General features: G+C 64.8%; 2 protein-coding genes across 2 annotated transcripts; one reads left to right on the forward strand and one right to left on the reverse strand.

The window, feature by feature from the left end:
* Positions 1 to 497: 497 nt before the first annotated feature.
* KCNJ9 (potassium inwardly rectifying channel subfamily J member 9) lies at positions 498 to 7200 on the reverse strand. Its single transcript, XM_054179183.1, has 3 exons — positions 7149 to 7200; positions 2660 to 3542; positions 498 to 930 (listed from the first exon to the last, which is right to left on the reverse strand). The coding sequence occupies exons 2-3, from the start codon at positions 3534 to 3536 to the stop codon at positions 566 to 568; spliced, it is 1242 nt and encodes a 413-aa protein (XP_054035158.1). The 5' UTR covers positions 3537 to 3542; positions 7149 to 7200; the 3' UTR covers positions 498 to 565.
* Positions 7201 to 8898: 1698 nt separating this feature from the next.
* On the forward strand, positions 8899 to 14323 carry KCNJ10 (potassium inwardly rectifying channel subfamily J member 10). The gene is made up of 2 exons (XM_054179184.1): positions 8899 to 9081; positions 13141 to 14323. Exon 2 carries the CDS (start codon positions 13141 to 13143, stop codon positions 14278 to 14280), a length of 1140 nt encoding a protein of 379 aa, XP_054035159.1. The 5' UTR covers positions 8899 to 9081; the 3' UTR covers positions 14281 to 14323.
* The last annotated feature ends 1436 nt before the right edge of the window (positions 14324 to 15759 follow it).

Below are 15759 nucleotides of genomic sequence, written 5' to 3' on the forward strand. Positions count from 1 at the left end.
CAGGCTGCTCAGGGCCTCATCCAGCCTGGTCCTGAACACCTCCAGGCAGGAGGTAGCCACAGCCTCCCTCATCCTGGCACTCCCAGCCCTGGTCCCAAGTCCCTCCCCAGCTCTCCTGGAGCTCCTTCAGGCGCTGGAACTGCTCTGAGGTCTTCCTGAAGCCTTCTCCAGGCTCCACAGCCCCAACCCTCCCAGGCTGTGCCCACAGGGGAGGCTCTGCAGCCTCTGCTCATCTTGGCCTCCTCTGGCCCCTGCCCAGCAGCTCCAGGTCTCCCCCTCCCACCCTGAGGGTCTTCACCCCCTTAGAGCCCCCTCCCAGCTCCCCCACCTGCAGTGCCAATCTTTATTCCCTCTCCCCCTTCACCTTCCAAAGCTGGGGGGCACTCATCCCTGCCTGGCATCCCCTCTGGCAAGGCTGGGTGGGGCACCCCCACCCCAAGCTCAGCCACACCCCCAAATCCAGCACCCTAAGACCACCACTTTTTGTTGGGGGGGGGGTGGGTTTATTATAATACAGTGGGGAGCAGCAGGGTGCCCAGCACCCCCATGCCCACCCCCATGCCCATCACCGCTCCTCAGGGCTGGCCAAGGTGCCATTGCTCTCCCGAGGGGTGTCAGGGGTTTCAGGGGTGCCTGGGCTGGGGGTGTCAGGCCGGGGGGGGGTATCAGGCTCCCCCCCTCCCACTGCTGCTTCCTCCAGCGGCTGGTCCAGGCGGCTGGGGATGGACCAGTAGAGGTGGGCATCGCGGCGGGCAGCGGCGGCGGCCAGCTGGCGGGCACTGCAGGCCGGGGTGGGCACGGGCACGGTGTGGTGGAAGCCACCGTAGTCCACCTCGTAGAAACCTTCCTCCAGGCTGAGCAGGGGGGTGAAGCGGTGCCCCCACAGCACCTCGTCTGCCAGGTAGGAGCTCCGGGCCTGGCACGTCATCCCTGCCCGGGCACCCAGCACAGGGCACAGCATCAGCCTGGGCCGCGGGCACCCCGGGATCTGCAGCACCCAGCGCGGGCAGGAGCCACAGACTGCAGCGGGGGGGGGTGGGGGGTGGGGGGTTGAGGGTCCCCTCCCTAACAGGAGCAGGTAGGGACATGGGGTGGGGCAGGGGGCAGCGCTGTGCCCACGGAGGGCTCCTCGTGGGGGTGAGATGTGCCGTGGAGGTGCCCCCAGGGAGGTGTCCCCACAGAGGGGAGAAGTCCCCATGGAGCCAAGGTGCCCACATGGAGACCTCATGGAGCTGGGCTGTCCCCGGGGGGGGGAAGCATTCCCCACACAGCTGAGAGGTCCCCACGGAGGTGATGGATCCCCACGGAGGTGATGGATCCCCACGGAGGTGATGGATGCCCATGGGTGTGATGGATCCCCACGGAGGTGATGGATCCCCACGGAGGTGATGGATCCCCATGGAGATGATGGATGCCCATGGGTGTGATGGATCCCCACGGAGGTGATGGATCCCCACGGAGGTGATGGATCCCCATGGAGATGATGGATGCCCATGGGTGTGATGGATGCCCATGGGTGTGATGGATCCCCACGGAGGTGATGGATGCCCATGGGTGTGATGGATCCCCACGGAGGTGATGGATCCCCACGGAGGTGATGGATGCCCACGGAGGTGATGGATGCCCACGGAGAGGCTTGATCCCCACAGAGGCGCTGGATGCCCATGGAGGTGCTAGATGCCCATGGATATAATGGATCCCCATGGAGGTGATGGATCCCCATGGGTGTAATGGATACCCACAGAGGTGCTTGATCCCCACAGAGATACTGGATCCCCATGGAGGCGCTGGATGCCCACGGGGGTGATGGAGCCCCATGGGTGTGATGGAGCCCCATGGATATGATGGATCCCCACAGAGATGCTGGATCCCCATGGAGGTGATGGATCCCCATGGGTGTGATGGATCCCCATGGGTATGATGGATCCCCACAGAGATGCTGGATCCCCACAGAGATGCTGGATCCCCATGGAGGTGCTGGATGCCCATGGATATAATGGATCCCCATGAATTTGATGGATCCCCATGGAGGCGCTGGATGCCCACGGAGGTGATGGATCCCCATGGAGGTGCTGGATGCCCATGGATATAATGGATCCCCATGGGTGTGATGGATCCCCACAGAGATGCTGGATCCCCACAGAGGCGCTGGATGCCCATGGAGGTGATGGATCCCCATGGAGGTGCTGGATGCCCATGGATATAATGGATTCCCATGGGTGTGATGGATCCCCACAGAGATGCTGGATCCCCACAGAGATGCTGGATCCCCACAGAGGCGCTGGATGCCCATGGAGGTGATGGATCCCCATGGAGGTGCTGGATGCCCATGGATATAATGGATTCCCATGGGTGTGATGGATCCCCACAGAGGCGCTGGATGCCCATGGAGGTGATGGATCCCCATGGGTGTGATGGATCCCCATGGAGGTGCTGGATCCCCACAGAGGCGCTGGATGCCCATGGAGGTGCTGGATCCCCATGGGTGTGATGGATCCCCATGGAGGTGCTGGATCCCCACAGAGGCGCTGGATGCCCATGGAGGTGATGGATCCCCACGGGTGTGATGGATCCCCATGGATATGCTGGGTCTCCACAGAGATGCCGGATGCCCACGGAGGCGCTGGCGCCCCGGGCACGCCCCTCCCCGCCTGCTTACCCGTGGCCTCCACCATGCCCTCGAGGATGACGACGATCTCGAAGTCGTCCTTCTCCAGCTGGTGCCTCGAGACGTCCCAGAAGGGGCTGCGCTCGTCGATCTCGTGGCTGATGATGAGGGGGGACACGAGGAAGAGCCGGTCGTCCCCCGTCTCGAAGCCCACGCTCAGGTCGGTCTGGTCCAGGGGGATGAACTCTCCCTCCTGCGTCTGCTTGGACTTGATCAGCTTGGCCCTGATGGAGGCCTCCACGATGTGGGAGTCCCTCAGGTCCCCCACGCGGAACATCAGGCAGAGGCGGTCGTCCCGCAGGGACACCACGGCGTGGGAGGAGAAGACCAAGGTCTCTGCCCTCTTGTTGGGCTGGGAGATCTTCACGAACATGCAGCCCACCATGAAGGCGTTGACCATGGAGCCCAGGATGGCCTGGAGCAGCAGCAGCACGATGCCCTCGGGGCACTTGTCGGTGATCACCCGGTGCCCGTAGCCGATGGTGGTCTCGGTCTCGATGGAGAAGAGGAAGGCGGAGACGAAGCCGTTGAGGTTGTTGACGCAGGGGGTCCAGGCGTGGTCCTCCAGGTGCTCCAGGTCGCCGCGGCAGTAGGCGATGAACCACCAGATGAGGCCGAAGAAGAGCCAGGTGACGGCGTAGGCCAGGATGAAGACCAGGAGGCTGAAGCGCCACTTGAGGTCCACCAGGGTGGTGAAGATGTCGGTGAGGTACCGGTAGGTCTCCCGCACGTTGCCGTGCTGCACGTTGCACTTGCCGTCCTTCTCCACGTAGCGCTGCCGCTTGCGGCCGCCGCGCCGCCGCGCCGCCGCCAGGGGGAGCTTGCCCTCGGGCGGGACCCCCCCGCAGGCGGCGCTGTCCTGAGCCATCGGAGCCTGCCGGGGGCGGGGGGGACACAAGCGCAGGGGTCAGGGTGGTGGAACCCTCCCGGTGCCTCCCGCTTTGGAGGGGGAGGCTGCCTGGGGGGCTGGGGGAAACTGAGGCGGGAGGTGGGGAGGGGTGCACACGCGTGTGCTCACACAGCCTTGCCACACGCAGAGAGCCGCGGTGCACACAGGTGAGGCACACGTGGGCACACACTCACACGTGTGTTCCACACGGACACACACACGTGTGTTCCACATGGATGCATGGGCACGTGTCACACAGGAGCACAGGGACACCTATGTGTGTTACACACGGACACACACACGTGTGTTCCACATGGACACACAGACACATGTCACACAGGAGCACAGGGACACCTATGTGTGTTACACACGGACACACACGTGTGTTACACATGGACACACAGACACATGTCACACAGGAGCACAGGGACACCTATGTGTGTTACACACGGACACAGACACTTGTGTTATACATGGACACACAGACACATGTCACACAGGAGCACAGGGACACCTATGTGTGTTACACACGGACACACACACGTGTGTTCCACATGGACACACAGACACATGTCACACAGGAGCACAGGGACACCTATGTGTGTTACACACGGACACACACGTGTGTTACACATGGACACACAGACACATGTCACACAGGAGCACAGGGACACCTATGTGTGTTACACACGGACACACACACGTGTGTTCCACATGGATGCATGGGCACGTGTTACACAGGAGCACAGGGACACCTATGTGTGTTACACAGGGACACACACACGTGTGTTCCACATGGACACACAGACACATGTCACACAGGAGCACAGGGACACCTATGTGTGTTACACACGGACACACACACGTGTGTTACACAGGGACACACAGACACATGTCACACAGGAGCACAGGGACACCTATGTGTGTTACACAGGGACACACACACGTGTGTTATACATGGACACACAGACACATGTCACACAGGAGCACAGGGACACCTATGTGTGTTACACACGGACACACACACGTGTGTTACACATGGACACACAGACACATGTCACACAGGAGCACAGGGACACCTATGTGTGTTACACACGGACACACACACGTGTGTTCCACATGGATGCATGGGCACGTGTTACACAGGAGCACAGGGACACCTATGTGTGTTACACAGGGACACACACACGTGTGTTCCACATGGACACACAGACACATGTCACACAGGAGCACAGGGACACCTATGTGTGTTACACACGGACACACACACGTGTGTTATACATGGACACACAGACACATGTCACACAGGAGCACAGGGACACCTATGTGTGTTACACACGGACACACACACGTGTGTTCCACATGGACACACAGACACATGTCACACAGGAGCACAGGGACACCTATGTGTGTTACACACGGACACACACACGTGTGTTATACATGGACACACAGACACATGTCACACAGGAGCACAGGGACACCTATGTGTGTTACACACGGACATACACACGTGTGTTCCACATGGACAGACACATGTTACACAGGAGCACAGGGACACCTATGTGTGTTACACACGGACACACACACGTGTGTTCCACATGGACACACAGACACATGTCACACAGGAGCACAGGGACACCTATGTGTGTTACACACGGACACACACACGTGTGTTACACATGGACACACAGACACATGTCACACAGGAGCACAGGGACACCTATGTGTGTTACACACGGACACACACACGTGTGTTATACATGGACACACAGACAGATGTTACACAGGAGCACAGGGACACCTATGTGTGTTACACAGGGACACACACACGTGTGTTACACATGGACACACAGACACATGTCACACAGGAGCACAGGGACACCTATGTGTGTTACACAGGGACACACACACGTGTGTTATACATGGACACACAGACACATGTCACACAGGAGCACAGGGACACCTATGTGTGTTACACAGGGACACACACACGTGTGTTACACATGGACACACAGACACATGTCACACAGGAGCACAGGGACACCTATGTGTGTTACACACGGACACACACACGTGTGTTACACATGGACACACAGACAGATGTCACACAGGAGCACAGGGACACCTATGTGTGTTACACACGGACACACACGTGTGTTCCACATGGACACACAGACACATGTCACACAGGAGCACAGGGACACCTATGTGTGTTACACACGGACACACACACGTGTGTTCCACATGGACACACAGACACATGTCACACAGGAGCACAGGGACACCTATGTGTGTTACACAGGGACACACACACGTGTGTTACACAGGGACACACCACACACGTATGTTACACAGGAGCACACTGACATGTATGTGTGTTAGTTACACATGGACACACACACATGTTACACATGGACACACATGTGTGTTACACAGGGCCACACCACACACATGCACAGCGCCCTGCAGACACACAGGTGTGCACACATGGCCGCACACACGCGTGTGCTGGTGAACATGCCCCACACGTGCACACATCAGTTCACGTGAACACGCTCCCACACGTGTGCAGAGGCCTGCAGACACACACAGGTGTGCACAAACACATGTACACACGTGTGCCACGTGCATGTGCACACTCATGAGGGCACCAACATGCTGCACACGTGTGCAGAGGCCTGCAGACACACAGGTGTGGACATACGTGTACAGATGAACATGCCAGGCACACATGAACACATGCAGGCACAGACAGCTGCAGCCACAGACATGTCACACGTGACACCCACGTGCAACACACGTGTCACACCCTCATGTGTTCCATCTGTCACACACATGCCCAGTCCTGACCCCAGGGTCAGGTGGAGCACACGTGTGTGCCCTCAGCCCTGCACACAGCTGCACACGTGGGTGTGCCCGGGGGCCTGTGCAGCACATACGTGTGCACACGGGGGGCAGGGATGAGGGCAAGGATAGGGAGTCAGAGACTGGGGGGTCAGGAATGGGGGTCAGAGATGGGGGGCAGGGATTGGGGGGAGGGACGGGGGGCAGTGATGGGGGTTGGAGATGGGGGGCAGTGATGGGGGGGTCAGAGATGGGGGGCAGTGATGGGCAGGGATGGGGGGCAGTGATAGTGGGGCAGGGATGGGGGCAGTGTTGGGGGGGGGTCAGAGATGGGGGCAGTGATGGGGGTTGGAGATGGGGGGCAGTGATAGGGGGTCAGAGATGGGGGGCAGTGATGGGGGTTGGAGATGGGGGGCAGTGATAGGGGGTCAGAGATGGGGGGCAGTGATGGGGGGCAGTGATGGGGGTCAGAGATGGGGGGCAGTGATAGGGGTCAGAGATGGGGGGCAGGGATGGGGGTCAGAGATGGGGGTCAGTGATGTAGGGCAATGACTGGGGAGGGGTCGGTGCCAGGGGTCTCTCTCCCACCCCCAGATGACGCCGGGGTGGGAGGGGGAGCGCCGGTGCCATCCCCGTGCGCTGCGGGGGGGCTGCGGGGGGTGATCAGGTGCGGGGGGTGCAGCAGAGTCCTGCCTGTGTCCCCCTCCCCCGCGCTGTCTCCCCCCCCCCCAACCCCGCACTCACCGCTCGCCCCCGGAGCCGCCGCCGCTCCCGCCGGGCCGCGCAGCACCGAAGCCCCCCCGCACTGCAGGCGCCCCCCCCCCCCGGTTACCGGAGCAGCTCCCGGTGTGGTCCCGGTCACTGGAGCATCCCCCCCCCGCCCCCCCTTCGTTCCCCGGTGCCCCCCCCCCGCCCCCTGCACGCTCCCGCCGTTCCCCGGCAACGGCAGCGACCGGGAGCGCGCCGCTAAAAATACCGAGCAGCGCCCGCCCCCGGGACCCCCCCGCCGGAGCAGGGCTCCCCAGCATTAGCCCAGGGCTCCCCGCTATTAGCCCAGCTCCCCCCGCCCCCAGCCCTGGCCCCCCATTACTGGCTTGACGCCCCCCACTAGCCCAGGGCTCGCCGTCGCTAACCCAGCCCTGCCACCGCTAGCCTGGGACCCCCTCCGCTAGCCCAGCGCCCCCAGCACTAGCCCAGGGCTCCCCACCGTTAGCCCAGTGCCCCCCCCCCGCCATAGCAGCTCCCCCCGAATTGGCTCAGGACCTCCCATTACTAGCCCAGCCCCCATCGCTGGCCCAATCCCCCCCCCCCTTAACTAGCCCAATCCCCCCCATTACTAGCCCAGGGCGCCTCACCATTAGCCCAGGCCCCCCCATCACTAACCCCGGACCCCTCCCCCTACTAGCCCAGGACCCCCATCACTGGCCCAGTGCTGGCTCCCAATTACTCCAGATCCTTCCCCCCCACTAGCCCAGCCCCCCCCGCCACTAGCCCAGCTCCCTACCCCCTCCCGGCCTCCAGTCCTGGACCCTCATCATTACCCTGGGACCCCCCCCGCTAGCCCAGTTTCCCCCCCCCACTAGCCCAGCCCCCCCCGCCGGTAGCCAAGGATCGGTGGTCACAAGCCAGTCCCCCCCTGCCCCCCCCCCAGCCCAGCCCCCACTAGCCCATTCCCCCCCTCCGTAGCCCAGACCCTCCCCCGGTGCCCGAGGCCGCCCCCGTTCGCCCCCCCCACTCCCGGGCGGACAAAGGCTTCTTTGTGCCTCGGTCCCGGGGAACCGGCGGCTGCGGGGCCTCGCGTGGGGCGGCCGCGACCCACGGACTGACAGATCCCCGGCCCCACGGACACCCCTCCCCCCCCGCTTCTGTCCCCGGGGGGTGGTCGGAGGGGGGCGTGACACGGGAGACCCTAACCTTGCTTTGTACCGGAGCACGGAGCCCCGGCTCGGAGCCCCCCAACGCCGGGGTCGGTACCGGAGCAAGAGGCACTTGCCCGGACCCTCCCGGTGCCGGTACCGGCGTCCTGGGGACCCTTCCTGTGCTGGTATCGGACCCTGGGGAACCTCCCGGGACCGTCCCGGCACCGGAGTCCCGGGGATGCTACCGGGATGCCCCACTCCAGGACCGGCGCCGGACCCCGGGGTAGCCGTCTGGAGCCTCCCGGTACCGGACCCCGGCAGACTCTGCCTGGACTCTCCCGGTGCCGCTACCGGAGCTCTGGAGACCCATGCAGGACTCCCGGTACCGGAGCGTGGCAGACACTGCCTGAACGCTCCCGGTTGCCAGTACCAGGGACCCCTCCCGGATCACCCTCCCCATTCCCCCCGGTGCCGGTGCCCTGCGGGCAGGGTCCCCTCACTCCCCCGCCACCCCCCGTGCCCGGTAACGTGACCCGGTGCGGGCCGGCTCCTTTTCTCGGTTTCTCGGTTTTCCACCCCATTACCCCCCGGCCCGCCCCCGGCGGCTCCTCCCCGGTCCGGGCCCCCTCCCCTCCCCGCCAATCGGTGCCAGCCGGGCCCGGCGAGGCGTCTCGGGCCCCGTGAGGGGGGGGACGGGACACACACACCGGGGGGGGCCCCGTCCCGTCCCGTCCCGTCCCGCCTGAGCCATAAAGCCCATGGGGAGCCGGCGGCGGGGCTGAGCGCGGCCGGGACCCCGGGACCCCTCCCCGAGCAAGGTAAGGGGCGGCCGCGGGGGGGCCCGGGGGTGTCCCAGGGGCTGCGGGCACCTGACAGTGACACTGAACCGGGACCGGGACCCCCGGGACCAGGACCCCCGGGACCGGGACCCTGTAAGCACACAGCTCCGGTGCCCCCACAGAGCTACCTGACCCCAGACCCTGCAGCCCCAGGCCCTGGTGTTCCCTGTAAGCCACGACCCCAGACCCCAGGACCCTGTGTCCCTCGAAACCCACAGCCCCCAGACCCCCTGCCCCGTGTCCCCATCTCCCTCCACCCTTGTCCCATCACCCCCTGTCCCCTTACCCTGTGTCCCCTCTAACCCACAGCCCCAGACCCCATGTCCCTGTGTCCCCCCACCCCCTCCTGCCCTGTCCCCAGTCCCCCATCCCTGTATCCCCCCTCCCCATGTCCCCAAGCCCCCTGTACCCCACACTCTGTCCCTGTGTCGCTGCAGCCCTCTGCTGCACAGCTCTGTGCCCTGTCCCCTCGTGTCCCCTGTCCCCATGTCCCCCTGCCCTGTACCCCCACCCCTGTACCCCCTGCCCCTGTACACCAGGTGCCTGTGTCCCCATGTCCCCCCACCCCTGTACTCCATGTCTCTGTGTCCCCCCACCCCTGTCCCCCATCTCCCCCTGTGTGTCCCCTTCCATCCGCGGTGATGTCCCCACACCCCTGGCCCCTGAGACCCTTCCCCACTCCAGGAGAAGAGACCCCCCCCCCGCAGTGCCCCCCACTGGTGTCACAGCCCTGGGGGGGGGGGCTCAGCCAGGTTACCCCAAAAGGTTCCCTGGGCTCAGTCCCCAGGACTGGGACATTTCAAGGGCATTGGGGGGGTGGAGGGGAGTTAGCCAGGCTGGGGGTTAACCAGGCTGTGGGTTAACCAGGCTGCAGGTTAACCAGGCTGCAGGTTAACCAGGCTGTGAGTTAACCAAGCTGTGGGTTAACCAAGCTGTGGGTTAACCAGGCTGGGGGTTAACCAAGCTGTGAGTTAACCAAGCTGTGGGTTAACCAGGCTGGGGGTTAACCAGGCTGTGGGTTAACCAGGCTGGGGGTTAACCAGGCTGGGGGTTAACCAAGCTGCGGGTTAACCAAGCTGTGGGTTAACCAGGCTGTGGGTTAACCAGGCTGTGGGTTAACCAAGCTGTGAGTTAACCAAGCTGTGGGTTAACCAGGCTGGGTGTTAACTGGGCTGGGGCTTGATGAGACTGGGGGTTAACCGGGCTGGGGGTTAGTCCTATGGGATTAGCCAGGCTGCGGATTAGCAGGGCCACAGATTAGTCACACTGGATTAACTGGGATGTGGGTTAGTCATGGTGGATTAACTGGGATGTGGGTTAGTCATGGTGGATTAACTGGGATGTGGGTTAGTCATGGTGGATTAACTGGGATGTGGGTTAGTGAGGCCACAGGTTGGCTGGGCTGGGGGTAAACCACTGTGGACTAACCACACTGGGACAGCTGGGCTGGGAGTTATCCCAGGTCTGGGTTATCCAGGTCTGGGTTATCCAGGTCTGGGTTAACCAGGTCTGAGTTATCCCAGCTGCAGGATAATCTACCTCTGGATTAGCCCTGCTGAGGGTTAACCAGGCTGCAGGATCAGCAGCCTGGGGGTGCCCCTGCTGGGGGCTAACTGGGCTGGGGGCACCTGGTGTGGGTTAACTGGGCTGGGGGTGCCCCTGCTGGGGGCTAACTGGGCTGGGGGCACCTGGTGTGGGCTGGGGGTTGCTGGGGCCAGCTGCAGGGGGCTCCGGTGCCCGGTGCCCTGGTGGCTGCTGGCTACAGAAGGCTGAGCTGTGCCAGCACTGGCATGGAGGTGGCCTTGGGGACCCCCCAGTGCCAGTCCCAGCCCTCCCCTGGCATGGCTGGGAGGGAGCCTGGGGGGCAGGGGGAGCCAAAAGAGGCTTTTTTTACCCCAAATCTGCAGCTCTGAGGAGGGCTGGGGAGGGGACACACACAACCCAAAGCCCTCAGTGTGGGTGGCATGGAGGTGACAGTGGGTGACAGTAGGTGAAAGTAGGTGGCAGGGGGTGGCAGAGGGGTGCAGAACTTGTGGCCCTTCCTCTTCCTCACCCATCCCAAACCGGGGCTCAGAGCAGGTCCTGACGTGGGGGTGCAGGGGAGGGCGAAGGGGCACAGAGAGGGGCATGCAGGGCCGGGTGGCCGCTGGCACAGTGGGTAGGTGGGTGGCAGGACCCCCCCCCCGGGACCCCTGGCTGGCGACAGGGCAGGCAGGGCCCTGCATGCTAACGAAGAGGCCTCTCAAAGCTCCTTTGTGCCCAGGCGGCCATGGAGGCTTCGCCGCTGGGGCTCACAATGGCCTCACTGTCCCCGGCCGGCCCCCCCCGCCCCGCCCTGGCCCCTGCCACCAACCCCCCGTGCCCGCCCCGCACCCCTCAACCCCATGGCATCTGCCCCTCGCCACCCTGACCCGCGCTGGGGATGGGGGTTGGTCACCCCCTGCCCCCCTGCTCCCGGTTGGCACAGTGGCACCGAGCCTGGCGCCCCAGTTTCCAATGGGCTGGGGTGGGGGTGGGGGGGATGCTGCTGGCACGGAGCCCGGCTCGGGCTGGCACTGGGAGGGCATGGGAACGCTGCCCAGGCTGGTGGTGCCAGCAGGACGTGGGGAGGGGTGGGAAGGTGTCCCCATGTCCGTCCCCTCCCCCATCCTGCAGTGGGCCCCCCAGGTAGGGCTGGACCCCTCCCCACCAACACCACCCCCCCCCCCCCCCCCGAACAGCCGGGGGGGAAACTGAGGCACGGGGGGGGGGGGGGCGGGGGTGTGCCAGGGGTGTTAATGGGTAACCAGGCTGGCGGCAGCGGCCGTGCCCGCGGGCACCGTCCCCGCGCCGGGAACAAGAGCTGGCTTGTCACAACCTGTGTCCCTCACGGGAGCCTGCCCGGGGGGCAGGAGGCTTTATGGGGTGCGCTGACCCCAAAACGCAGCTGGGGGGGTGGGGGGCACAGGCTCCAAAAATGGGGGTGGGGGCAGCCGGGGGGGTGCAGAGACTCCCGGAGCTGAGCGTGGGGACACCAAAGAGGGGTCAGGGGACACTGCAGTAGGTGACAGAGAGGGCAGAGGGACCCCTGAGAAGCCCCTGAGAAGGGCAGGGACCTGGGCAGCGCACTGGGGGTATGGTGGCTCCAGGACAGGTCGTGCCTGTGGGGACTGGGTGGCTCTAGGGTCAGGGTGGCTCTAGGGTCAGGGTGGCCCTGGGGACACACAGTGGCTCTGGGGACTCCCCCAGGCTCAGCTGCAGGGGGCCAGGTCCATGGCCCTGGTGTCCCCCTGTAGGGCTTTCCGCCGGGAGGGGACATGGCACAGCCGGGCCGGGGGCAGTGCCATCCTTGTCCCCCGCCAGCTTTGGCGAGCACAGGGACCCCCCAGGCTGCCACCTTGTCCCCGGTGTCCCCGGCACGGTGCCCTCGCCGCAGCCGCGGCGGAAGCGGCCGCGGAGCCAGCGGCTGGCGGGGGCTGAAAGAGACTTTCTGTGCCCGCGGGGACAGGGACAGGGACGGAAGCGCGCCTGGCGCTGCCACCGGCCGGAAGGGGACAAGGAGGGGGAGGTGTCCCCTCCATGGCTCCCACCCACCCGGCCCTGCCCCCCCACCCCCCACGGCTGGCCTTGGCCCCGGCCCCGTGGCCCTTCCTCTCCATCCTCCGCCCCTCGGCGATGTCCCATCCGCCGGTGTCCCCAGCCCCTGCTGTCCCCAGCAGCATCAGTTCTGTCCCCCAGGGTCAGCCAGGCCCTTGCTCCACTGTTCATCCTCTCACCATGTTCTATCCCTCTCCATCCTTCCATTCATTTTCTCCACCTATCCCTTCCTCCCTCTTAACCATCTCCATCCCTCCCTCCCTCCACCCACCTACCCACCCACCTTCTCCAACCATCCCTTCCTTCTTATCCATCTCCATCCATCCATCCATCCATCCATCCATCCATCCATCCATCCATCCATCCATCCATCCATCCATATCCATATGCAACCATCTCCATCCTTCTCCCTCTCCCTCCCTCCCTCTCCCCACTCCCACCCGCCTCTCCCCCGCCCCGCAGATGACCTCGGCCACCAAGGTGTACTACAGCCAGACGACGCAGACCGACAGCCGCCCCCTGGTGGCCGCGGGGCTGCGGCGGCGCCGGGTGCTGACCAAGGACGGCCGCAGCAACGTGCGGATGGAGCATATCACGGACAAGAGCTTCCTGTACCTCAAGGACCTGTGGACCACCTTCATCGACATGCAGTGGCGCTACAAGCTGCTGCTCTTCTCCGCCACCTTCGCCGGCACCTGGTTCGCCTTCGGCGTGGTCTGGTACCTGGTGGCCGTGCTGCACGGGGACCTGCTGGAGTTCGCCCCCCCGGCCAACCACACCCCCTGCGTCATGCAGGTCCACACCCTCACGGGGGCCTTCCTCTTCTCGCTGGAGTCGCAGACCACCATCGGCTACGGCTTCCGCTACATCAGCGAGGAGTGCCCCCTGGCCATCGTGCTGCTCATCAGCCAGCTGGTGCTCACCACCATCCTGGAGATCTTCATCACCGGCACCTTCCTGGCCAAGCTGGCGCGGCCCAAGAAGCGCGCCGAGACCATCCGCTTCAGCCAGAAGGCGGTGGTGGCGCAGCACGAGGGCAAGACCTGCCTGATGGTGCGGGTGGCCAACATGCGCCGCAGCCTCCTCATCGGCTGCCAGGTCACCGGCAAGCTGCTGCAGACCCAGCTGGGCAAGGAGGGCGAGAGCCTGCGCCTCAACCAGCTCAACGTCGACTTCCAGGTGGACACCTCCTCGGACAGCCCCTTCCTCATCCTGCCCCTCACCTTCTACCACGTGCTGGACGCCGCCAGCCCCCTGCGGGACGTGGAGCTGCGCAGCGGGGAGGGAGACTTCGAGCTGGTGGTGATCCTGAGCGGCACCGTGGAGTCCACCAGCGCCACCTGCCAGGTGCGCACCTCCTACCTGCCCGAGGAGATCCTCTGGGGCTACGAGTTCAGCCCTGCCATCTCCCTCTCGCCCAGCGGCAAGTACGTGGCGGACTTCAGCCTCTTCGACCAGGTGGTGAAGGTGGCGGCGCCCTGCTGCCTGCGCCAGGACGTCCGCTTCGGGGACCCCGAGAAGGCGAAGCTGGAGGAGTCGCTGCGGGAGGCGGCCGAGAGGGAGCGGGAGGGAGCCCTCAGCGTCCGCATCAGCAACGTCTGAGCCGCCGCCGCCCCGGGGCCGCCGCCCGCGGCGGGGACATCGAGCCTGGCGGTGGCACCGGCCCCGCGTCCCCCTCCCAGCCCCCCGGAATCGTCACCAGCCCTGCAAGCGTCCCCGGCCCGGGAGGTGCCGCCACCGGCACCCCCCCGAGATTGTCACCAGCCTGGGAGGCGCCACCGGCCCCTGGAGTCGTCACCAGCCGTGGAGGTGGCCCCGGAGCTGCCACTAGCCCCGGAGCTGCCACTAGCCCCGGAGGTGCCACCAGCCCCCGCGGTGGCACTCGTCCCGGAGGTGCCTCCAGAGCCAGAGATGGCCTCAGCCACGGAATTGTCACCAGCCCTGGAAGTGTCACAGCCTCCGAGGTGCCACCAGCCCCAGAGATGCCACCAGCCCTGGAACTGGCAGCAGAGCTGCAAGTGCCACCCGTGCCAGAGGTGCCACCAAGCCCTGCAGATGCCACCAGCACCACAGCTGCAACCAGCCCTCAAGTGCCACCCGTGCCAGAGGTGCCAAGCCCTGGAGATGCCACCAGCTCCTCCCTGTCCCATCCCTCCTGGGCCATTGTCCCCCTCCCCTGTGGCCTGGGGACCTCACAGGTGCCTGCTGGGGGGGGGCTATGTGCCCCCTGCCCCCTCCCTACCCGGAGACCCCCCCCCAGGGCATGACCCTGGCCAGAGGTGGTCCCCAGGGTTGGGGGGAGGGGGGGACACCCACACAAGGCCTCCTCCAGCCCCTGGGGGACAGCAGGGACACCCCAGAGAGCTGAGCCTGGAGCCTCTCACTGCACCTTTGGGCCTGGGGCCCACCAGCCCAGGACCCCTCCTCAGCATCCCCCCCGCAAGCCCCTGTCGAGAGGTGGTCCCCAGGGAGGGGAGCAGGGACAAGGCCACCTCCAGCCCCTTGGGGCCACCTGGGGCCACCCCAGTGAGCTGACACCACACATCTGGGCCTGAAGACCCTCCCCCAACCCCAGGATCCCCTCCTGCCCCCCCAGCTTGGGGTTCCCCCCTCCCCCCCACTTTCCTGGGGCTCATCACACTCAGGGGGGAGGGGAAACAAGCAGGAAGAACCCCCCCCCCCCCCCCCCCGACCTGTGTTGCTCCTCCTTGTGCTGACCCCCCCCAAAATCCAGGCTGGGGTGGGGACACCGTGGGGGGGTTGTGTCACTGATAATCGGTGCCCCCCCCCAAACAGAGGGGCTGGGACCCCCCCCTCAGCCCTGTTGCTGCTGCTAACGTAGAGCTCTGCTATTAACGTGGGCCCCCCCCTCTGTCCATCTGTCTATATAGAGAGCCACTAACTGGAGAGAGGGGGGGGGCCCCCCCAAAAAATCCTTCCTCAAGACCCCCACCCCCCAAAAACCCCTCCCCCCCCCCCCGCCCCTCCCCCCCCGGTTCTCAGCCTCCTTTTGGGGGGAGAAAAGGTGAAACAGCTACTAAATAAAAGTTCTCTCGACGGTGGGGGCAGAGCTCTGCTGCC

The sequence above is a fragment of the Dryobates pubescens genome, assembly GCF_014839835.1.
Source record: "Dryobates pubescens isolate bDryPub1 chromosome 41 unlocalized genomic scaffold, bDryPub1.pri SUPER_41_unloc_2, whole genome shotgun sequence".
NCBI classification, from domain to species: domain Eukaryota; kingdom Metazoa; phylum Chordata; class Aves; order Piciformes; family Picidae; genus Dryobates; species Dryobates pubescens.

Excerpts from the sequence above, each read along its gene's own strand:
- KCNJ9 (XM_054179183.1), bottom strand. The coding sequence starts at position 3,536 with ATGGCTCAGGACAGCGCCGCCTGCGGGGGGGTCCCGCCCGAGGGCAAG. Across the intron at positions 931-2,659 it reads GGGCATGGTGGAGGCCACGG|GGATGACGTGCCAGGCCCGG; the intron begins GTAAGCAGGCGG and ends GTGCCCGGGCAG.
- KCNJ10 (XM_054179184.1), top strand. The coding sequence starts at position 13,141 with ATGACCTCGGCCACCAAGGTGTACTACAGCCAGACGACGCAGACCGAC.